The sequence below is a fragment of the Geotrypetes seraphini genome, chromosome 15 (assembly GCF_902459505.1).
Source record: "Geotrypetes seraphini chromosome 15, aGeoSer1.1, whole genome shotgun sequence".
Classification (NCBI taxonomy): domain Eukaryota; kingdom Metazoa; phylum Chordata; class Amphibia; order Gymnophiona; family Dermophiidae; genus Geotrypetes; species Geotrypetes seraphini.
In genome coordinates, this window is record NC_047098.1 from 60,176,636 (window position 1) to 60,201,361 (window position 24,726).

Sequence of the window (24,726 nt, forward strand, 5' to 3'; positions counted from 1 at the left end):
CTAATTTCTGAGGGAAGGTCGTTCCAAATTTTTACCAAGGCAAATGCCATAGAGTGTGATGCTCTTTTCTAGCAATAAGATAGAAAATCAAGTTTCCCCTATCTGTCTTAATTCTGAAACATTACAGTCAGTGACTACCATCAGATTACTGGGCGTGACATTAGACAATAACTTCTCTTACCATCAACAAATCAGTACGATAGTTCAAAAATGCTTACACAGGCTTCGCTTGATCCGCTCTATCGCTAATCTCCCTGAAAACCCCTCTCTAAATATCCTCATACATTCTCTAATCTTAGCTCAATTGGACTATTGTAATGCCTTATACTGAGGAATTACCCAAAAAGAACTCGGGAGACTACAAATAATTCAGAACACTGCTATAAATATTTTCTTCAAAGCAAAAAAAAAAAAAAAATTTGATCATGTAACCCACCCCCTTTTTAAAAAAAAATATATATTTTTATTGAAAATGTCTGAGATGCTCTACTGTTTTCTTCTCTTTTTATCTTTTTTTTTTTTTTTTTTTTTTACTACACATGGACCTATTACTAGTTGGACTCTTTCTCTAGGGAGATGATGCGGTATATAAACTTAAGGTTTAGATTAGATTAGATTAGATTAGGAGTACCTTTGTTGGATCTCTGTTATTCGTATATGGTTCTCTTGTTGTTCGAGCCTCCTTGCCCCCTTTTAATCAAAGCGCACTGGCTGCCCATATCACATCGACTGACTTAAAAAATTCTACTCCTAACCTTTAAAACCAGAATGACACAATCCCCAAGATTTATCAATAGATATTTTACTCCATATATACCCACATGATCACTATGCTCAAGCAATCAAAATTTATTAGAGATCCCATCACCTCGACATCACCCCCATCACCCCACCACCTCCTAGCCACTCGAGCTGCAACACTCGACCCCCAACTCTACAACCTATTGACCTCGACCACAGACTACAAAACCTCCAAAAGAGAAATAAAAACCCTTCTATTCAAAAAAACACATAAAACCGAAATAACAGTCCCAGCTAGACTGCCATAGAGAGAAAGACAGACTCTAGAGCTGGCTAACTGGCAGGCAGTGCTCTGCCGACAGAGAATGGAAAGGTAGGAGGGAGGGAAATGCTGGACCAAGGGAGGAAGAGGAAAATACTGGACTACAGGAGGAGTGAGTTACCCGGACCATGGAGGAAGGGACACAGATCTGCATTAACGTGCATTAACATTTGGAACTCAGTTAAGCATTTAACGCATTAATCGTATTATTATTGCATGCAGCCCTAGTTCAAACCTTTTTTTTTATACTATTATTCTTGACCTCAGTTTCTGGAAACAACTTCATAGCATAATTAAACACTGACCAAAATGATAACTCTTCACTGCTTTTTCAATCAGGGGACATTTAGTATCATTTTGGTACCAATGTTGGGGGAGAGATTTGCAGTTGTTGCTTTTATAATTGTATTTTAAGTTTTATAGTCTTTTTTCTATTTTAATTAGAATTTACTTTGTAATTTATTATTTTCTTTGTATTTTACTTTCCTATTGATGATGGAGTTCTTTTCTTTTTTGTTTAAATGTAAACCACTATGATGATGTATTAACCCTTTCAGGACCAAGGGACATATTTGTCCCATAACTTTAAAATCCTATCAATTTTGATTGGGATAGTCTACAGTTCTAAATTTGATATGTACGGATTCCATATGATACTGCCTTTATGTAAACAAACTGGTTCCGACATTCATTCATTAGCGTCGTTGCCAGATTGACGAGAAGATTCACTTGCCACACTGTCCATAAGCCAGAAGTGTGATTTTTTAAATAAAAATAATGATATTTCACAAAAAAAATCAATTTTTTGGCATCTGCAAGCCCTTTTTACCATAAAAATGTCGTCAAAACCACAAAAATTGGCCTACGATCCTTATGGTCCTGAAAGGGTTAAATAGTGGTCTATAAATCCTAATTAAAAAAACATACCTTTTAAGTTTTTAACTTGAAAGGATAAATAATCAGTATAAGAACATAAGAATTGCCGCTGCTGGGTCAGACCAGTGGACTTTCGTGCCCAGCAGTCCGCTCACGCGGCGGCTCCCAGGTCAAAGACTGGTGCTCTAAATGAGTCCAGCCTTACCTGCGTATGTCCCAGTTTAGCAGGAACTTGTTCAGCTTAGTCTTGAAACCCTGGAGGGTGTTTTCCCCTATGACAGACTCCGGAAGAGCATTCCAGTTTTCCACCACTCTCTGGGTGAAGAAGATCTTCCTTACGTTTGTACGGAATCTATCCCCTTTCAACTTTAGAGAGTGTCCTCTTGTTCTCTCTACATCGGACAGGGTGAACAACCTGTCCTTATCTACTAAGTCTATCCCCTTCAGTACCTTGAATGTTTTGATCATGTCCCCTCTCAATCTCCTCTGTTTGAGGAAGAAAAGGCCCAATTTCTCTAATCTCTCCCTTTGTTCCACAGCACTCATATGTCCTGTCAGATATCTCTTTAACCTTTCTTTGTAGGGACATCATTCTATCTCTTCTCTGTATCCATGCTAGTTCCACTATATTTGCACTGTGCAGTGGCATTATTATACTTTCAGTTGCATTCTCTATTCATTTCTGAATAGCTCCTAAAATTCTATTGGCTTTTTTAACCAGTGCTACACATCTAATCTAATCTAATCTAATCTAAACCTTAAGTTTATATACCGCATCATCTCCATGAGAATGGAGCTCGACACGGTTTACAAGAACTTAAAATAGTGGGTAAAGAAGAAGAAAAAGGATTACATGAACTTATGTGTAGAAGGGGGGAGAGAAAGGGGGGTAGGATAGAGCTACAATTTGCTGAAAAGCCAGGTTTTCAGTTGTTTGCGGAATAACTGAAGGGAGCTCAGGTTCCGCAGCGGGGTGGTGAGGTCGTTCCAAAGACCTGTGATTTTGAAGAGAAGGGATTTTCCCAGTTTGCCTGAATAGTGGATGCCGCGTGGAGAGGGGAAGGCTAGTTTAAGCCTTTGGGCAAAGGATTTTACTTCGTGGCCCACAGAGAGTCCAGCGTCCTTTTCCCGAGTGCAACCTAAAACTGTGTCATAATTTTCCTTGTGTGCGTCACTTTGTGCTTGTCCTTCTTGAATATTTCTATGTCATCTGCCATTTAAATGCTCTGCTCCTCAGTCTCATAAGGGCCTTCTGCAATTGCTCCAAATCTGCCTGTTTCAATTATGCTGAATAATTTTATATGATCTGAATTTCATCACCTCAGTCATTGCTGCCTTTTTTAGGTCACTAATGAATAAATTGAACACTGGTTCCACTACAAATCCCTGAGACAAGGCAATATTTCCTTCTCTCTGCTGGGAAATCTGACCATTTAGTCATACTCTGATGCCCATTCCTCACGACAGAACATTGCTTCCGATCCCATAACTATTTCAGGTGCCTGAGAATGCTCTTAGCTGCACTGAGGGCTAATTTTAGACATCAATTTTAACATGGCTGGATTGGCTTTGAAAATTACCCTCATAATTTTGAGACATAATTTGCATTTGGTTCAATCAGATTCCATTAAGGGTCCCAAAACAGAAAACAAAAGATTAAAAACTGGTTCCACAACTGATCCTGGGAATACTCCACTATTTAATTTTCTCCATTAGGAAAACTAACTCTTTAGTCCTACTCTCTATTTCCTATCGTTTAACCTGCTACCAATCCGTAATAGGAAACTTCCTGCCATCTTATGACTCTTTAATTTTCAGAAGAGACTCAATGGGATTTATCAAATCCCACTAAGGGCCTGTTTTACTGCAGTGTGGTAATGGCCCCGAAGCCCATAGAGATTTAAAGAGCTTCGGAGCTTGTAAAACAGGCCCTAAATGAACTGATTCACCTTTATTTACAGACTTATTTATACTTTTAAATAATTCAAATAGATTAATGAAACATGACTTTCTTTCCCTAAAACCATGCTGTTCTTTCTCATTGTCATGTTCTTAACAGAAACTTCAAGCACTTTTTAAAAAATTACTATAAATTAACAACAGCAGGTTTGAAATTTCATATTCAAATTCCTTCAGAACACCGGGGTGAATACCATTGGGTCTTAGTGATTTGATACTTTTTAGCTTGTTGCCCCTGATTCAGCGATTTGCTTCACTTCATGACCTCGAAAGAAGGGGCTGTGGTATCTCCCTAACTTGTTCTGCAGTGAAGACTTTTAGCCCAGTCATCTGTTAATCAAGCTGACTCGCTCACAGATTTCTTAAGTTTAATGTACCTGATTTTGCTTACTTGGCAAGTTTCTTCTCAAATTCTCTCTTGCCATTCCTTATTAACATTTTTACATCTATTTTCCTAGTGCTTATTCTGTTTCCTATTTCTTTCAATAGGTCTTGATTTCCATTTTTAAAGGTGGCCTTTTCGGCTTTAATAGTCTTTTTTACCACATTATTTAGCCATGAAGGCAGTCAATTTACAAACGATGCTTCAGGCTCTTTTAATATTTCACCTGTGATCTATGTAAGAAAATCTGCTTCTAATTTACTGCACTTAAAGATGCTACAAAACAGGGCAATCCATTTATTAGGTACTGCTCATAAATATGATTATGCAATGCTATTATTTATACAGTTGTATATAAGGCTTATGTGTAAAAGATACTTGATAGAAGAATATACGCTGTAACACCGTTAGGGGTAGGATATAGTGTAAAACCTCCCCTCAATATCTTCTATACCAAAAGTGCTTGTGCAACAAAGTCTTCAGGCCCTCAGAGGTGCCACCAGAAGCTCAATATACCTTCATGGCAACTGGCTTTATGCCCCCTATCGTCATCGGGTCTATTTAGTATGTGATTATGCTATGCTTGATAAACTTTTTTTGCTTTTAATAAATAATTATAAATAGTTATAAATAAAGTGTTAAACTTAGCTTGAGTGGTTTAGCCAAGAGGGACAGAGTACGCCAACATGTTTCACCCTGTTCAGGTTTCCTCAGGGTATATAATCCCTCAAAACTATGTTACTCTTCACGACGTGGCCACCCGAAATGTGATCTTACAGAATTACCCCCATCTAACTTACAAAATTGTCATTTGAATATAGATAGATGAAGATATCCTTTTTTTCTCCCCATCTTCCATGTTGCAATGACTCATTGTAATACTTCACTTCTAGTTAATACAAAGTGCAAATTACTTAATGATTAATCAACAAGCTTGGGTACTGTGACATCAGGCAATCTGCTGTCAGTTGTGTGATCATGTCACAAAAAGCAAGGACAGATTGTGTTTCATAAGCCATTTCTCATCCTGCAGAAACTACAATTTAGCTGTTAAGAACAGATGATTCTGGACCCTACAAATCACAGAAATGAGAGGTTTATTTTAAACAGGGTTCAAATCATGAAAGAAGGGATGGCAGAATTTTGATTCTGTGCTCCCTGTCTCCTCCGCCCCCAAAGGAATGAGCGTGCAGTCCCTGTTTTTATTCTTTATAACCCAATGGAAGTTGGGAAGAATTACATAAGGGTTGAGAATGTCCACCCATCTGTCTTGTCTATATCTCTCTGGGGGCAAAACAACTCCCTGAAAACAGAATGAAATAAAACTCGATATAAGGGAATAACTGGTAGAAAGACATGTGAAGTTTGACAATGGACTAAATCAGATTAGGAGTTATAGAGGAATCGTCCACCACCCACGCCATCCTCTCAAAAAATGGCCCAATGCATTCCTATGAGAGAAACAGTTCCAGCTTCAGTAATATAGAAACTTAAAGTGATATATAATAGTGAGAGTTCAACCTTTCAAATTTCATTGCTTCATTCTCTATACTCCCAAACCCCTACCCCAAAAGCTATACCCCTATGCTCCTTCACCCCTCCAAACTGCCCCTAGAACTATCCCCATTCCCAAACTGCCTCCACAGTCCAAAAACTACCCCTTCGATTTTCCTACCACCCCTAAAATAACCCCACAAGCCAAACACTACTCCCTTCAATTGTCCACCTCAAAAATTACTCCTGCAAACTGCCTCATCTTCTAAAGCTACCCCTTGCAAATTGCCCCATGCCTAAAAACTACCCCAAGTTGCTTACAACCTTGTAAATGTCCAGCTCCTCCCAAAAAACTACCCACTCACAACTACCCTGCCACTTATCTAACTGTCCCACCCCCAGAACTACCTAACTGCAACTGCCACACCATCCTGCAAACTGCCACAACTGCAAATACTCCCCTTACACCCCATCAGCCTGCAAACTACCCCACCCCCCTGCAAATAACCACCAGTGTCTAAAATTACACCTTGCAACTGCTTACACTCTCAAAAAGTATTTCTTGTAAATGCTCCATCACCTTGCAAGCAGGTCCAACTCACCAAAGATAAGTTGCAGGAAGTAAGTGTTAGGGAGAAGCCTCTCTAGGGTCTAGATTTAAAAAAAAAAAAAAAAAAAAGCATAAAATAAAGATAGGTTGCTGTTGCAAATGTTATAGTAGTGATTTTTTTTTTAAACGCGAGTCATTCTCCAAAAAACGCTCATGCAAATGAGTTGGTGAAGATTAGTGAAGACTCGCTAAATTTGCATGTGCCCATCGCTGGTCCCATAGCAGGGGCCTTAAACAACTTGGGCCAATCAGAGCTTTAGCCCCCTCCCCAGTGCATCCAGGGAGGGGCCTAAGGCTCTGGCCAGCCATCTGAAAACAAGGTAAGAGGGGTCATTGGAGGCACGGGGAGAGGGGTTATATGGCAGCGGGAGAGCGGGAGCAACTCTTCCGCTGCCATGGGGAGTTGGGGGGTGCTGGTTGTGCAGCAGAGATTGGGCATCTCTCCCACTGTGGGGGTGGGGGGGTAGGGTGTTGGTTGGGCAGGAGAGATTGGGCATCTCTCCCGCTGCCGCAGGGGGGTGGCGGTTGGCGGTGGGAGAGACAGCATCTCTCCCGCTGCTGCTGGTGGTGTGTTGATTGACGGCGAGTGAGACAGCATCTCTCCCACTGCCAAAGGGAGCTATAATTCACAGTCAAAACACACGCCACAAGATGCACTTATAACAGTGCTGTCACTGTACCGGCATTCCCAGACTGGTCGCTGATTTTTGTTGCCAAAAGCCGATGCCACTCTTGGAGAATGGCTCAGCGATTTTTAGAGTAGTAGAGTTGAGCCTGCACATAGTACTGAAGACCCAAAGGTGGCATCCTCCTGTTCTGCTATGTCCACTCTGTACAACTTGGTGAAAGCATGAAGGGAAGACCAGATTGCTGACCTACAAATCTTCTGAGGAGGAATCGCTCTTGCTTCCACCCAAGAGGAGGCCACTCCTCTTGTCAAATACACCTTCAATGTAATAGGCAGCTGTTTGCCAGAACCGATGTGTACGGAGGATATTGCTCTATGAATCCATCTTGTAGCTATGGAAGAGGGTCTGTCTCATCTTGCCAGATTGGTTAACACGAAAAGATGATCTGAGAGACGAAATTCATTGGTCACCTCCAGGAAATGCAATAGTACTCTTCTGATCTCCAAAACCTTTCAAGCCTTTCTGGGACCCTGTGGGGTGAAATGCTGGCAGTCTAACTTTTTGGTTGACATGAAACATCAAAACAACCTTCCGCTGAAAGGAGGGAACCGTCTACAAGGTCACTCCTGCTTCCATGATCCGGAGAAATGGCTCTCTGCACGACAAGGCCTGAAATTCTGAGACTCTTCTGGCAGAAATAATTGCCACCAAGAAGACTGTTTTAACCATTAGATCCATGAGGGAAGCTTCTTATAAGGGCTCATACGGGGCTCTGCTGAGTCCCTATAAGACTATATTAAGGTTCTAGGTTGGAAATAGTTCTCGAATCTGAGATCGTAGTCTCAGGACACCCTTCAGGAACCTATATCCAGGTGGGCCGCTAGTAAAGCACTCTTCTCTCAATCCCAGAAACAGAAGAGCCCTGCTACTTGAACTCTAAGGGATGCCACTGCCATTCCTTTGTCAAGGCCCTCCTATAGAAACATCACTACGGACGAGATGAGACAATTGACTTTTCTTTGCTGCACCAGTGCTGGAACGTCTCCCATGCCTTAGCTTTTTTGGCTCTAAGTAGAGGAGCAATGACTACTTCTGAGTATCCATTTGGACTTGCATTGTGTGCTCAAGAGTCATGCCATAAGACCAATGCATCCTGGATCTTCTAGGGCAATCGGTCCCTGCAAGAAAAAGTCTGGATGCACTTGGAGCTTCAAACTTCACTCCTTTAATAACAATCATTCAAGACAATATCATGACTCGACTTGGGTCATGTTTCGGCTGAAAAGCTTGCCTCAGAAGTCAGAGTCTGTGATAAAAGTTCCCATTTGTTTGAAGACCTGGACTACTCTGCTCTTTTTGGACTATTGTTCTTACCTCCATCTGTTGAGAAGCAACTCAATGCATCCATTGTTGTTTTAGGAAGAATAGTTCTTTAACGTTACTTCACAAGCCTACTTACTTTTGACATCATGCTCATTTATTATTTTTTAGCTATAACCAATTAAATGTTTGTACACATGAAGGCCACTAGGTCTATGACATTCTAATAAGGCATTTGGTTGGCCTCTTTCTTTTTTTATTTTGGCAGGGATGGGCAGCAAAGGTATTACTTATAGGGTTCTTACCTAATCTCCTGAGGAAACTGTGCATTTGTAACCAGGAAGCTGGAAATTCTGTGTCGGTGCAACAGTTTTATAAATCTATTGATTTCTGGATACATGATTGGCTCTCCTACTAATGACAGAGCACAGTGCTTGGCTGTCAGTCCTTCTTCGAAGCGATCTGCCTTCACACCTGGCACACCTGGAAAAAAAAGCATCACTAGATGTCATAGATTATAGCACTGCATGCGTCTAAAAGCACTAAAGAAATAAGTAGTAGTAGTAGCATTTAGTTAATTAGTTATTTTAGTACAAGGGTTCTTCAAAAAGTTCCCGCTCTTTCATATTTTTGCGGTCATAAGAACATAAGAAATGCCTCTGCTGGGTCAGACCCGAGGTCCATCGTGCCCAGCAGCCGCTCACGCGGTGGCCCAACAGGTCCAGGACCTGTGCAGTAATCTTCTATCTATACCCCTCTATCCCCTTTTCCAGTAGGAATTTGTCCAATCCTTTCTTAAACCCCAGTACCATACTCTGCCCTATTACGCCCTCTGGAAGCGCATTCCAGTAGTCCACCACACGTTGGGTAAAGAAGAACTTCCTAGCATTTGTTTTGAATCTGTCTCCTATCAACTTTTCCGAATGCCCTCTTGTTCTTTTATTATTAGAAAGTTTGAAGAATCTGTCCCTCTTTACTCTCTCTATGCCCTTCATGATCCTATAAGTCTCTATCATATCTCCTCTAAGTCTCCTCTTCCCCAGGGAAAAGAGACCATTCTTTTCTGATGGCATTAAGAAGTTAGTAGAACACTGGGGAAAATGTATTGCGAAGCAGGGTGATTATGTGGAAAAGTGATGTCATTTGCTTTTGAGATATTTAATAATGTTTCAATAAAAACTGCGGAAACTTTTTGAAGATCCCTCTTATTTTCAGACCACTTATAGCCTAAGTGATTTACATTCAGGTACTCAAGTATTTCTCCCTATCTGTCCCGATGGGCTCACAATCTCACTAACAAATCTGGAGCAATTGAGTGTTAAGTGACTTGCCCAGAGCCACAAGGAGCAGCGCAGGCTTGAACCTATAGCCTTAGGGTGCTGAGGCTACAGCCCTAACCACTAGGCCACTCCTCTAGTAGTAATAAAGGCAGCAATGGCGGTACCATATGGATTGAAGAAGTTCGATCATGTAACACCTTCCTATCGACTTCTACACTGGCTGCCGATGGAGGCACGTGTGAAATTCAAGTTTGGATGTTTTTGCTTTAAAGTGCTATACGGTTTAGCCCCTAAATATATAACAGACCTTTTCTCTTTCACATCCAACAGACATATGAGAAGCTCTCCGAACTTTGTTTCTCCACTGGTTAGAGGTTGTAAATTTAAAAGACATCATCAACGTCTTTTCTCACATCAGGCAGCATTATGGGGTAAAGATCTGGAACAACTGCTCATGCTTATTACTTATGGGGAATTCAGGAAACACCTACAAACATATCTGTTCCTGAAGTACTTAGGTATACAATCTTAGTCCGATGAGGCCAAGATGGCGGATGGACTGTTCGGTTGAGTGCTTCGCTGCAGAGTTATCGTGCACTGTTGTCCTTTTCCTGTACACTAACCTGTGGTAATGCCAAAGCAGAGGGGTCGTAGCGGCGTTCTGCCCCGGCCGGCCTCGCCAGCATAGATCAACTTTTGCGCTGAATGCAGGATGTCACAGCGGCGTCGGCACGCCCGCAGGAGACGCACCGGGGTGAAACGGAAGTGTTCTAAATGGGCCTAGAGACTACCTATATGTAACTATCTTTGCTTAGTAATCCACTTAACCGCATTATACAGTCTCTTGTATCGTATCTTGCTCTACAAGTCTCTTGCACTGTATTTTCACTGTATAAATATCTCCACTGTATAGGTACAGTCTCTTGCATTGTAAATCTGCATTGTATCTTCGCTGTATAAACACCTATGCTGAATATGTGCAGATATATTAAAGATGAAGGCACACGTAAAGTTCAAATTTGCCTGTTTCTGCTTTAAAGCATTACACGGACTTGCCCCCAAATACATTACTGACCTTTTCTCCTTCTCAACCAACAGACACAAGAGAAGTTCACATTCCAACTTCGTTTCCCCCCCAGTGAGAGGTTGCAAACTGAAAAAACACCATGAATTCCTTCTCTCACACCAAGCAGCATCATGGGGTAAAGACCTAGAACAATTACTTTCGCCCTCTACTTATGAGGAATTTAGGAAACGTCTAAAACATCTTGACAACTGATCCACTTATCTCTTTCCTCTCAATAGCGACCTACTGTCCTTTTGATCACTTTCTCCTCAACAATGAATTTCCTGTCTAATTACTTCTCTTTCTTCTTCCCCTCTTGAAGTCAGTCAATTTGTACCTTTGCTTAATCTTTTGTAAACTGCATAGAACTTCACGGTATTGCGGTATATAAGCTGTTGTTATTATTATTATTATTAACACATAACATGATGAATCAAGCGTCCCGACATGGACCATGTTTCAATAACCTGCTTCAGGGAACCCAGCATATAGTATGATCAAAAACTCCAGTCTCTATTGTCTATTACTATAAAAAAAACAGAAAAAAAAAATTAGGTTAAACATTTTGCAAAAAAAAAAACAAATCATACTGGGCTCCTTTTACAGGCTATCAAAGCATGAACCCTGTCGGGACTCTTGATTCATCAAGCTAAGTTCATCAATCTTTAATGATTAAAAGGAAAGAAAGACCATAAAAAGGGGGAACATTTTTTTACATACAAAAAAAAGAAAGTTTTACATATATAATGATTACATCATCTGCCTGAGACAGTCGAAAAAAAATTTAAATCTCCGTCTCTTGGTTTCTGAGCATGTATTACATCATTTTTTATAATGTGTAGTTATTAGAATGTGCAACTATTTTGAGAGAACTGAGATACGTGTTTTTCTACTAGAGGTGTTTATACTAAGACCTTTTTTGGATACATTTGTGTATTTCTCAAGCATCAAATCATGAAGAGGTATAAGAGGATTCCTATGTACGCTCTGCTTCGTAGACACTCCTGTCTTCCCTTCTTTTTCTTCTCTTTTCTTCTTTCTTTCCTTTCTCTTTTAATTTCTATTTCTGTTCTCCCTCATCTTTTTCTCATATAGTCTTCACAAGCAGTTCCAATACTTGGAGCTTTTCTTACTGCTATGGTCCTCTACAGTTAAATATATATTTGCAGATTCTTTATACACAAAGCTTTATTTTGTTTTTATGTATTTGAAATGCTCCCTGTATTTTTCAAAATACTCATTAAAAATTATTGAACTTAAAAAAAAAAAAAAAAAAAAAAAAAAAGAATATCGTTGAATGAACTCCTACAATAGTACTTATGTAGGGCCCGATTTTGTATATTTATTTATTTATATACCACTTATATCCTGTGATTTTACGTTCAGGTACTTTATAAAAAAAAAAAAAAAAAAGAAGAGGTATAAGACCTTAGTTGGCCAACGTGAGCACCATAAAAAATTGTTAATAATTACATGAACTTGGGTGTTCTACATGCTACAAGTTCTAAATAAACTGAGCTGCTGAAAGCACTGGAGATTCTATACTATAAATAAATGGTTTCAGGACCATTGTCAGAGTGCTTTTTCTTAATCTGTTGAATCAATTATTATAAACTTAGCCCTCTAGAAACAGTCAAACAATGACTACTGCCACTTCTTTTTTTCCTTTTTAAACAGAAATGTTACTAAGGGGTAAAGTAAAGAATAAAAGTCAAGTGAATATTTAATACCATCAGCACTCATTTTAATTGGAAATACCAGGATAGTCAGAATTTCAGTTTTAAAATGCTGACCTTGATTGCTTTTCTCCGATTCTCTGAACCCTGTTACACAGGGTGTATTCACGTTGAAAGAATATATCCAATTATCCACTATAATTAGGGACAGGTCACTAACAAATGCCCTACAATACCGAAGCAGTGGTAGTTACAATCAAAATCACCCACTATAATTTTTATTATGGAAGAGGCTATGACATGTACCTTAAGGTTTCTCTATATCTTAACTTTCCAGTAAATTGGCTTTCTAGGTCATTACATGTTCTTGTCAAGGACTGTGGGGGAGGGAGTCTACTATGATCTCAAGAAGTTAATTATTAGGTCCCCAGCATATCCCTTATAGCACCTCGATCAATAAAACATTCAGCCATTGTCTTTATAATGAAGAATTATGCTGCATTAAGGTTTGCAATCTTACAATGAAACATCGATTTTATTGCAAGAGGTTAATAACAATTTTTACTAAAAAGGAAAATCTATCATTTGAATATGGAGTAGTTCTCTTTGCAATGAGTTGGATTTGGGCTACTGCTCTCACCCTCTTGCAGATTTTAACCCCTTCTTTCACCTCAGACTCACCAGTTCTCTTCCTCTGAAGTCCACTCTGCTTTTTGCACCTCTGCCCCTCCACATAGAACATAAGCAGTGCCTCTGTTAGGTCAGACCAGAGGTCCATCAAGCCCGCTCACGCGGTGGCCCATCAGGACCTGTATAGTGATCTTCTATACATACCCTTCTATCCCCTTTTCCTTCAGGAAATTGTCCAATCCCTTCTTGAACCCCAATACCGTACTCTGTCCTATCACGCCCTCTGGAAGCGCATTCCAGGAGTCCACCACCCTTTGGGTGAAGAAGAACTTCCTAGCACTGGTTCTGAATCTGTCCCCTCTTAATTTTTCCGAATGGCCTCTCGCTCTTGTAGTTTTCGAAAGTTTGAAGAATCTTGTCATTTACCGACCCCCTGATAAGTTCCTCTCTTCTTTCTTCACTGACTTCAACTCCTGGCTTTCCCTCTTTCTTGAGCATTCATCTCCCTCCCCTCATCCTTGGTGATTTTCAACATTCATGCTAACAATCCCTCTGATTCTTCTAGTCCTAACATCCTCACTTGATCCTCAGCTGAGCTCCACCACCCCTACCCACCAGAATGATCACTGCCTTGATCTTGCCATCTTCTCTAACTGCTCTATCACAAATTGTTCCACAGCAGCCTTCCCCTCTCTGACCATCACTTTAAATGTAGCTGCCTAATTTTCAAGATCCTACATGGCATTCTTCCTCCACTAATCCCACTATCCTGGAATTATTCGACACCCGACACTACTAGATCCGCCTATCAGACCACTACTCAAACTATCTTTCCCCTCATTAAAAGGCGTCATGTATGCAGGTAAATTAGGGAAATCCCTTTTCTTCAAATTCACTGAGCTTTGGAATAACCTCCCTGCCCCGCTGCTGAACCTAGGCTCATTCCAATTATTCCCAAAGCATCTGAAAACCTGGCTTTTCTCCAAAACATAAAGCTAGTTATCCTCTTCATAACCTCTAATTTCTTATTATGTCCTTCCCTCATTTATTGAATTACCCGTAAACTGTGCTGAGCTCTATCTTTATGGAGATGATGCGCTATAGAAACTTAAGGTTTAGTTTAGTTTATTATTGCCCTGACACAGTCTTGTAGGTGGAATATAACCACACTGGGCATTGTATTCCTTGGTGCAATAAAGCCTTTTTTCTTCTATCGTCATTTAGTGGTCTGCTGATTTTAGCATCACAGGTCTCTGCCTCCACTCAAATCCGCTCAGTCCATCTTCTCAATGTCTTCCTCTGGCTCTTCCAACCAATAATCAATCAACAGTAATATAACTGCCTGACTCCAAGTGATGGCTCTACTGTGCTAAATCCTACTGAAATAAATACTTGATCTCTGATTTCATCAATAACGCAGCAGAGTCTTTAAATAAAAATGTTTTTAGTTCCGATTTAAATTTGGGAAAGGAATTTTGCTGTCTGAGGTGAATAGGCAGGGCATTCCATAAAGTTGGTGCAACAACAGAAAAGATGGATTTACAGGTGATGGCACAGACAATATTACGCAATGAAGGAACAGTTAAGAGGCATTGATTAGAGTAGAGGTCTGGAAGTAGGGTATGGTATGGATCAGTCTATCAGTAAAGGCAGGAGAATGGGCAGACTTCGTTTTAAATAGTAGAACTAGAACTTTGAATGTAATACAGTGCGAAATTGGTAGCCAGTGAGAATTTTTCATTAAACGAGTTTCATGATCGAAGTTTTGGGCATTGAATATAGTTCTTCACATTGCTTCTTTTATTATTTATGTTAAAGCTCATTTTCTGAATAACATTTTTCAACATTCAGCCGAAGAGTATTCAGTCAAATAGTAAAATATCCTAAGTCATACAGCTCTGTGAACTGTGGTTCTCTGAAATTTAGGTCTCCTTTTAATAAGCTGTGCTAGCAGTTTTAGTGCACCTCCATTGAGCTGGCATTAGTTTTTCCGCGTAGCGCAGGGGTTAGCGGGCGCTAAAAACGCTACTGAAGCTTAGTAAAAGGAGACCTTAGTCTGTACTTCTTGTTATGCTGGAGTCAAGTTTAGAAAACTCATTATTTCATCAAACAATGATGAATGTTGATTACACATGTAATAGCTAATGAGACCCGTTCTCCTGGACCTTACACATTACATCAGGAGTGTCCAACCTTTTGGCTTCCCTGGGCCGCATTGTACCCCAAAACATTTTCTGGGGCCGCACGCAGCAAGACAGAGGAGGAAGCCGGCAAGATGGTAAACACCCGGGGGCAGCAGAGGAAAACACTGCATCGCTCTCGACCGGGGCTGCGCAAAATACTTCACGGGGCCGCATGTGGCCCTCGGGCCGCAAGTTGGACACCCCTGCATTACATGGAGAATGGAAGTGCTGTACCTTTGAACTGTCTGATCAGGTTTTGGTGATTCTCAATTGCTTCCTGCAAAATCACTTCAGGCTGGTCCATTTTCCACCGCCATTCTGTGCCAACAGGATTTGTGTGATGTCTGCATAATTAAAAAAAATATTGCTTAAATTAAGTTTCAAAAATATCTTTTCTTAAAAATTGTTTTTATTTTGACATTTACTTTTGTTGTCCTGTACAGAAGTGATGATACATATTGTTAGATTTTTGCAGCTTGTCAGCTGTTTCAATTTCTGGGCCAACACAAGTATCATCCAAATATGATCATTTCAGCGTAAAAAATATGGTTTTCACTTAAAGACGGAAAAAAAAAAAAGCCTTTGAATCAAAGTAATGAATACCAATCCCTAGACTGACAAGCAGGGGTGACTAAGAACTCCGTTTTTAACAAGATTTTTTTTTGTATATTTTAAGACCGTGTGCAATATAAAACACAAAATAATTGGTATGGGTTTTGTTCTTTAGTAGGTGTAGCATATATGAATCTAATAAAGTGGAAGCATATCAAAATTTTAAAAGGGCCTGAGACTACAAAGGAATCAATCATCTAGGCAGGAAATGAAGACGCTGACCATTTCTCATACAATACTCGCCCATTAAAATAACACTAATGATCTGTAGACTAATTGCGTTTCTAGAGGTCTCGTCTAGCTTTTTTTTTATGCCTACTTGACTACATGCCTTCTCCAATGAAACTCATTAACCCTTTCAGGACCATAAGGATCGTAGGCCAATTTTTGTGGTTTTGACGACATTTTTATGGTAAAAAGGGCTTGCAGATGCCAAAAAATTGATTTTTTTTTGTGAAATATCATTATTTTTTTTAAAAAAAAAATCAAACTTCTGGCTTATGGACAGTGTGGCAAGCGAATCTTCTCGTCAATCTGGCAACGACGCTAATGAATGAATGTCGGAACCAGTTTGTTTACATAAAGGCAGTATCATATGGAATCCGTACATATCAAATTTAGAACTGTAGACTATCCCAATCAAAATTTATAGGATTTTAAAGTTATGGGACAAATATGTCCCTTGGTCCTGAAAGGGTTAAACAGTTGTAAGTGTATAGGATCCCAAAAAATAAAGAGCTCCTTTTACTAAGCTGCATAAGCGTTTTTAGCGCACGCTAAACCCCGGGCTACGCGGCTAAAACTAACGCCAGCGGTTAAGGTCTAGTGCGTGCAGCAATTTAGCGCGTACTATTCCGCGCTTTAAGGCCTTAACGCGTCTTAGTAAAAGGAGCCCAAAATCCTTATCCTGAAGTTTGAGTACACACTTACAAGGAAACTTTAGGAAAAATAATGCATTCAAAAGTTAGTATTGAGCTGGCGTTGGTTCTAGCCGCGTAGCGCGGGGTTAGCACACACTAATCTGTTGCAGGTGCTAAAAACGCTAGCACACCTTAGTAAAAGGAGCCCTAAGTCCAATGCGGACAACAAAAAGAATTATCTGGCCATTCCTAGGACACAGAGTATGATTTTACAGCAATAGACAGACTTCATAAGGAGACATAAGAACATAAGAATTGCCTCTGCCGGGTCAGACCAGGGGTCCATCGCGCCCAGCAGTCCGCTCCCGTGGCGGCCCTCCAGGTCCTTGACCTGTAAGTTCCCTCCACCTGAATTGTTTATGCCCTAATCCTGAAGTACCATGTAAAGTACCCCTCTATCTATACCCTGTCATCCCTTTCTCCTTCAAGAAGTCATCCAAGCCTGTTTTGAAACCCATTATTGTACTTTGTCCTATCACCTCTCCTGGAAGCGCATTCCAGGTGTCCACCACCCTCTGAGTGAAGAAGTACTTCCGAGCATTCGTTTTGAATCTGTCTCCTTTCAGTTTTTCTGAGTGTCCTCTTGTTTTTGATGTCCCTGCTAGCCTGAAGAATCTGTCCCGCTCTACCTTATCTATACCTTTCATGATTTTATAGGTCTCTATCATGTCCCCTCTAAGTCTCAGTTTTTCCAGGGTGAAGAGCCCCAGCCTCTCCAGCCTTTCAGTATAAGCAAGGTTTTCCATGCCCTTAATCATTTTTGTTGCTCTTCTCTGGACCCGGATCGTGGGGGGGAGGGTGCCAGTTCACGGGGCGGGCCTTCGGGGGGAGCAATGCCAGTTCTCATGGGGGGGGGGGAGCAGCGCTGCTGGCCTCGGGGGGGGGAACTCGCTTTGATAAACGAGCATTTTGGATTACGAGCATGCTCCTGGAACGGATTATGCTCGTAATCCAAGGTACCACTGTAGTACCGTGTCCTTCTTCATGTACTGCGACCAGTGTTGGACGCAATACTCCAGGTGAGGGCGTATCATAGCCCAGTACAATGGCACGATAACCTTCTCCGATCCGTTCATGATCCCTTTCTTTATCATTCCTAGCATTCTGTTCGCCCTTTTCGCCACCGCCGCACATTGCGCGGACGGCTTCATCGACTTGTCGATCAGAACTCCCAAGTCTCATTCCTGGGAGGTCTCTCCAAGTACCGCCCCGGAAATTCTGTATTCGTGCATGAGATTTTTGTTACCTACATGCATCACTTTACACTTATCCACGTTGAATCTCATCTGCCATGTCGATTCCCATTCCTCGAGCCTGATGTCACGTTGCAGATCTTCGCAATCCCCCTGCATCTTCACTGCTCTGAATAACTTCGTATCATCTGCAAATTTAATCACCTCACTCGTCGTACCAATGGCTAGATTGTTTATAAAGATGTTGAAGAGCACAGGTCCAAGCACTGAACCCTGCGACACTCCACTGGTGGCGCTCCTCCAGTCCGAGTATTTTCCATTTACCCTCACTCTCTGTTTACTATGATCCAGCCAGTTTTTAATCCACGTGAGTATTTCACCCTCGATTCCATGGCTCGCAATTTTCCGAAGTAGTCATTCATGTGGAACCTTGTCAAACGCCTTCTGAAAATCCAGATATACAATGTCGACCGGGTCGCCTTTGTCTCTCTGCCTGTTTACTCCTTCAAAGAAGTGAAGCAAGTTCGTCAAACACGATCTGCCTTTGCTAAAACCGTGCTGACTGGTCCTCATCAGCCCAGGTCCGTCAAGGTGATCAATGATGCGGCCCTTTATCAGCGCCTCTACCATCTTACCCGGTACTGAGGTCAGACTCACCGGTTTGTAGTTTCCCGGATCTCCCCTCAAATCTTTCTTGAAGATCGGCGTAACATTCGACACCTTCCAGTCTTCCAGAATCTTTCCCGATTTGTTCGACAGATTGGCTATTAGTTGAAGCAGTTCAGCTATGGTCCCTTTCAGTTCCTTGATGACCCTCCTCTAGACTAACCGTCAATCCTGTCAGCTTTCTGTCATGTAGCCTGATTGGTTCCGGTATACTGTGTAAATCTTTGGTAAAAACAGACGCAAAAAATACGTTCAGTTTGTCGGCAATTGCTTTGTTCTCTTTTAGCGCTCCCTTTATTCCATGGTCCCACCACTTCCTTCGCGGGTCATTTCCTTTTGATATATTGAAAGAACAGCTTGAAGTTTTTAACCTCCTTGGCTATTTTTTCCTCGTAGTCTCTTTTGGCCCCTTTTACTGCCCTATGGCAACTGCGTTGATGTTTGTGTCATCCAACTAGACAATTTTCGGGGGGAGGGGAGAATATTTTGGACATATTTTTCAGGAATGGACATTTTCCTTAGCCGACTTTGGGCAACTACTGACTTAGGCCAAAAACGGACTTAGATGTCTCTTTTGATCATGCCCCTCTAAGGTTTTAAGTAAAGGTCGGTTTATCCAGGAAGTGCATTTCATAATCAGGCAGAACAATAAAAGAAAAAAAAAAAATCACAAAGGCAGATGTTAACATGAATTTTACATCTTTCTAATTCAAAGTAAGCATCAAGAACAGTGGAACTTATGCAAGGACGGCAGCCAAACTACTGTATTTTGTCTTTAATAAGAAAGCACTCAATAAGCAGAATATTGGAATACAATGCATTTAAGAAAAGTGTTTAAGTCCCCCGTCATTTTTATAAACTCTACAATCAAAGAATTAAATATGATTATTGTCTGAAAGGGGAAAATAAAAGACATTTTACCTCCAACAGAAAACACATTTGTTTGCACAGGCTAAACTCGGCGTGGTTTCCATGCAGCGGTGACTCTCAATGCCGTAAAATGTGTGCTTATAGCAGCCTCCTCTGCCCCGAAGCATAGACTAGGAGGAAAAAGAACGCATTAAGAAAGACTTCATCATGATCAATATATAATATAAACTTGCCATACTGGATCAAACCAAAAGGTTCATCTAAACCAGTATCTTTTTTTTAATAGTGGCTAATTCAGCTCACATGTACCTGATAGAAGCATAAGGAGAAACAAGATTGTGTGCTACTTATCCCTAAGGATAACCGCCGGCTTTGCCTAGGAATTTGTCCAAATCTTTTCAAAATCCAGTTATATTAACGGCTTTTACCACATCATGGCAACAAGTTCCAGAACTTAATTATATATTGAGTAAAAAAATATTTTCTCCTATTTGTTTTAAAAATGATTTGCTACCTTTCCACATAATTCCCCTGCCCACAACCGATAGATTACAAAGACATGTATATTGATAGAAGATCCTTGGTTTGTGTGGAGTTAGGACAAAATCTTGTATTGAAATATGGCAAATTGCAACCTGTAAACTGTATATTATGTATGTTAACCTATAACCCGTTCTGAGCTCTTTGGGGAGGATGGGATAGAATAGAAAACAAATAAATAAATGTAACTTTAAGGAGTGACCCCCTAGTCCAGGGGTGTCAAAAGTCCCTCCTCGAGGACCGCAATCCAATCGGGTTTTCAGGTTTTCCCTAATGAATATGCATGAGATCTATCTGCATGCACTGTTTTCATTGCATGCTAATAGATCTCGTGCATATTTGTTGGGGAAATCCTGAAAACCCGACTGGATTGTGGCCCTCGAGGAGGGACTTTGACACCCCCCTGCCCTAGTCTTTGCACTTTTTGCAAAAGTAAACAGTTTGCTTTCTTTTAACTATTCCACTCTACTTCCAATATTACTGTAATATCTCCTCTCTGTCATTTCTTCTCTCCGATGAAGAGCCCTTACATCTTTATCCTTTCCTCTTACGAGTCATTCTGTCCCCTTAATTATTTTGGAGATTCTTCTCAGTGCTTTTTCTAATTCTGCTACTTTTTTAAGATGAAAGAAGAGAATTGTTGGGCATAGGGAGGAAGAGAGAATTATTGGATATGGTGGTGGAAGAGGAGTGAGGTAGAGATGCATGGGGAAGAAAGAGATGAGAGGGAGAAATGCTGGATGTGTTGGTGGAGAGTGAACAGTGGGACAGATGGAAAGGGGTGCAAGAGGGAGGAATGTTGAGCAAGGTAGTGGAGAGAATGGAGGGAGAGATGCAGCATGATGCTGGAGAGGGGTGATAGAAGGAGAAATGATGGGCATGGGGCTGGTGGGCAGGGGCAAAAGATGCTGCACAGGGTCCGGGGGGGTGTGAGAGAGGGAGAATGGTGGACGTGAAACAATTCTGTGTGGAAATACCATGTCAAAAGTCTCATTAAATTATTTTCTATTAAGTACTTTTGAACTTTTGGTTTTCTGCTAAAATAGTACCTCAAACCCCCTTCTCTGCCCATTGTGGCTCTTTGTAAATTTTGGATCATATATTTGCGATCAAATGGCTCTTTGCTTAAAAAAAAGTTTGTAACCACTGAATTAGGGGGAAATTCTGTAAATGGCATCTAAAAAGATAGGCACCTATCTCTTGTCCAGTACACTTAGGCGCTTATTACAGAAGCATGCCTAACTTAAATCTTACGCGCCTGTAATGTAGGCCAAGGTTTTAAAGACCCACATTACAGGCGTCTAAGTCCTTCTCCATCCCTAACATGTCTACTTTGGCATTAGGATTCATTTGTTTTTAATTTTATCATTTTGATTTGTATATGTATATCCTGTTAACCCACCTACACCTAGATCTTTGGATAGTCTGAGCTATATAAGTAGGTAAGTAAATAAATACATACATACCTAAAAAAATAAAACATATTTTCTCTATAAATGTCTAGCCTTACCTGTCTAAAAGAAGGTACATCTAATAAATCCTTGGAGGCAGATCTTACACCTCGCACTGAAATGTAAATACTTAAAAGAAGTGGTCAGACAAACTGGAAGAAGATCATTTAAGCCTTTCAAAAATTGTGCTTAAAATTTTTGAAAGGCTCATATTTAAGCACAATAAACAAGCGCCGATGTGTGCTTTCACTTTCAGTTTTGCTTGGACGTCACACATCTGTTATTTACTGTCAGGCCTAAAAGTTGCACAGGTTTCCACTCGCAAAAGAAGACAAAAGGTGCCGTTTAATGTGAAAATTGGACAAGAAATCTTCTCCTGAAAACCTATAGTGCCCCTGACCTGGCAGTAGATTTTCAGTGTTACGGGCTGCATTTCCTTCTGTGCATTGCAGCGCTTTGTGTATTGGGAAGGAATGCTCACGGACCTCGACATCTATTTAAATCAGTGGTCTCAAACTCGCGGCCCTTAGTAAAAGGAGCCCATTGTGTCATGCCTCACATGTATGTTACCAAAAAGCCAAAATAAGGAGATGAATAACTTATGCACCAATTGCTATGTTCAAAAATATAATATAAAAAGGGATGGAATCAACTGAGATCTTCAGGAATAAAACTATGTTTGATGTTCCACGGGGATTCTCTCTTTCCATCATTATTTAACATTTATTTGAACCTTTAGGGCTATTTGGTAAAATCTTTTGGCTTTTCATTCTGTGCTTAAGTATACGATATATAACTTGTATTGCCTGTGGAGGGGGTGGAGTGCGGAGGGTTGAGCAAGAGGAAGTAGAATCACAATGTTTAGGAAGCAATAAAAATTGATTAGTAGTAAGTGAAGTACTGTGGAACATCAAGAAAATAGTATCTCTCTGATCTGGTAACATTGGCCAGAAAGATTTGCAGCTACAAATGGAGGGAATGAACATTCCTCTACTTGATTCTGTGTAGGAGGTGTTTTCTGAGGACAGCAGGCTTATATTCTCACAGTCTGTCCACTTCCCCTAGTTGGCTTTTTAGCTTTGTTACTGAACTGATGGTCCTGCGGGCTGACATCAGGCAGGAAGGCGCTGGCAGGCATGATGTTTGGGAACTGCCTAAAAATTTAAATGACAGTACGCTTGGTAGTATCTGTACCAGGTGAGAATATATGTCTGCTGTCCTCGGAGAACGCCTGCTACAGATAAATATCTTTGCTATAGTTAAAAAAATATATATATATTTTTTTATTTTTTTAGCCCGTCTTCCCAAAGGAGCTCAGAATGGGTTCCAAATTAGGTATTCAAGCATTTTCCCTCTCTGTCCTGGCAGGCTCACAATCTATCTAATGTACCTGGGGCAGTGGAGGATTAAGTGACTTGCCAAGGGTCACAGGGAGCAGTGCAGGATTTGACCCCACAACCTCAGGGTGCTAAGTAGAGAATGGCATGGGGACAAATTTTTCCCTGTCCCCGCGGGAACTCTTTTTCCCATCCCGGCAAGCTCTTTTCCTGCCCCTGCCCCATTCCTGCAAGCTCCGTCCTCATCCGCACAAGCCTCAAACGCTTTAAAACCATAAGTAGCAACATTCTAGAGCTCAGCTTGTGATGTCATAATGCCTCATTCCACCAATGCCTAAGCTCCGTCCTCATCCGCACAAGCCTCAAACGCTTTAAAACCATAAGTAGCAACATTCTAGAGCTCAGCTTGTGATGTCATAATGCCTCATTCCACCAATGCCTAAGCTCCGTCCTCATCTGCACAAGCCTCAAACCCTTTAAAATCATAAGTAGCAACATTCTAGAGCTCAGCTTGTGATGTCATAATGCCTCATTCCACCAATGCCTAAGCTCCGTCCTCATCTGCACAAGCCTCAAACACTTTAAAATCATAAGTGTTCGAGGCTTGTGTGGTTAAGGCAGAGCTTACAGGAATGGGGCAGGGATAGGATGGGGAAATCAAGTTCCTGCAGGGACTGGGACAAATTTGTCCCCATGTCATTCTCTGGTGCTAAGGCTCTGACTATACCATACTCTCTTCCTCTTTATAGTGGAACTGTTTGGATATGAGAACACATTGCACCTTAATTAGGGGAGGGGGATGTTGGCAAGTGATAAGTAAATATCTGTGGTAAATATGAATTGTTTACTGGTGAGTGTGGCCATTGGTGCCACAACATATTTTTGTATAAGAATCAATGTATATATTGGGTTCATGTCCTGATTTTTGTTTTTGATATACAGTCAAACCTCGGTTTGCGAGTAACATGGTTTGCGTATGTTTTGCAAGAAGAGAAAAACATTTTCGCAAATCATGACTCGCAAAGTGAGCATTGACTCGATTTGCGAGTCCCCCAGCCCGCGAACCGGCATCGCCCCCCCTGCCTGCGAATGCCTCCCCCCCCCCCCCACTAACTGGCATCACCCCCCCCTCGCGAACTCCCTCCCACCCAAACTGAAGCCTTACCCCCCCCATCTGTCACCGGCATGCAGCACCAACCCACAGGAGGTGCCAGTGGCCAAAGATCGTGCTGCTTGCCGGACTGGGTCTTGAGCATCTGCAAAAAACAAAAGGAATTGACCCCGAAATATCCACAAAGAAGAAAATCCAGAGAAAACCAAAAAAACTCTGTGGAGTGACGATGTTCCTAAATGGACTTTATTTGAAAGTGTCAAAGTTCCAAAGGTACACCGAAATCATCCACATAAAATAATTTCATCCACATAAAAATAAATCATCCACATAAGAGCCTTTATAGGACCCCCAGGGACCCCTGAAGAAGACTTTTTGTCGAAACGCGGACCGTGTTGGGTCCTGTATCCCTAGCGGACTAGGTCCTTTAAGGCTCTATGGGGATGATTTATTTTTATGTGGATGGAATTATTTTATGTGGATGATTTCAGTATACTTTTGGAACTTTGACATTTTCTAATAAGGTCCATTTGGGAACATCGTCACTCCACAGAGTTTTTTTGGTTTTCTCTTGAGCATCTGCGCATGCTCAAGGCCTTCTGGTTCTCATTCTCTCTGAGAATCTCGGAGAGAGGTAGGAGCCAGAAGGCCTTGAGCAGGCGCAGATGCTCAAGACCTAGTCCGGCAAGCAGCACGATCTTCGGGCACCGGCACCTCCTGTGGGTTGGTGCTGCGTGCTGATGCCAGATGGGGGTAAGGCTTCAGTTTGGACAGGTGAGCGTTTGCGAGGGGAGGCGATGCAGGTTCATGCTAGGAAGTTCTTCTTCGCCTAACAGGTGGTAGACACCTGGAATGCGC

The 24,726-nt window shown here is 41.2% G+C and overlaps 1 protein-coding gene across 1 annotated transcript in view; it reads right to left on the reverse strand.

Annotated features, from left to right (window-relative positions):
* The window catches only part of LOC117348989 (S-adenosyl-L-methionine-dependent tRNA 4-demethylwyosine synthase TYW1-like), a 170,984-nt gene that overhangs the window by 73,273 nt on the left and 72,985 nt on the right, over window positions 1-24,726 (reverse strand). The window contains exons 10-12 of the mRNA XM_033921785.1: window positions 19,481-19,599; window positions 15,403-15,512; window positions 8,639-8,816 (exon numbers count right to left, since the gene is read on the reverse strand). Coding sequence (XP_033777676.1) covers window positions 8,639-8,816; window positions 15,403-15,512; window positions 19,481-19,599 — 407 coding nt within the window. The remainder of the gene's footprint in view (window positions 1-8,638; window positions 8,817-15,402; window positions 15,513-19,480; window positions 19,600-24,726) is intronic.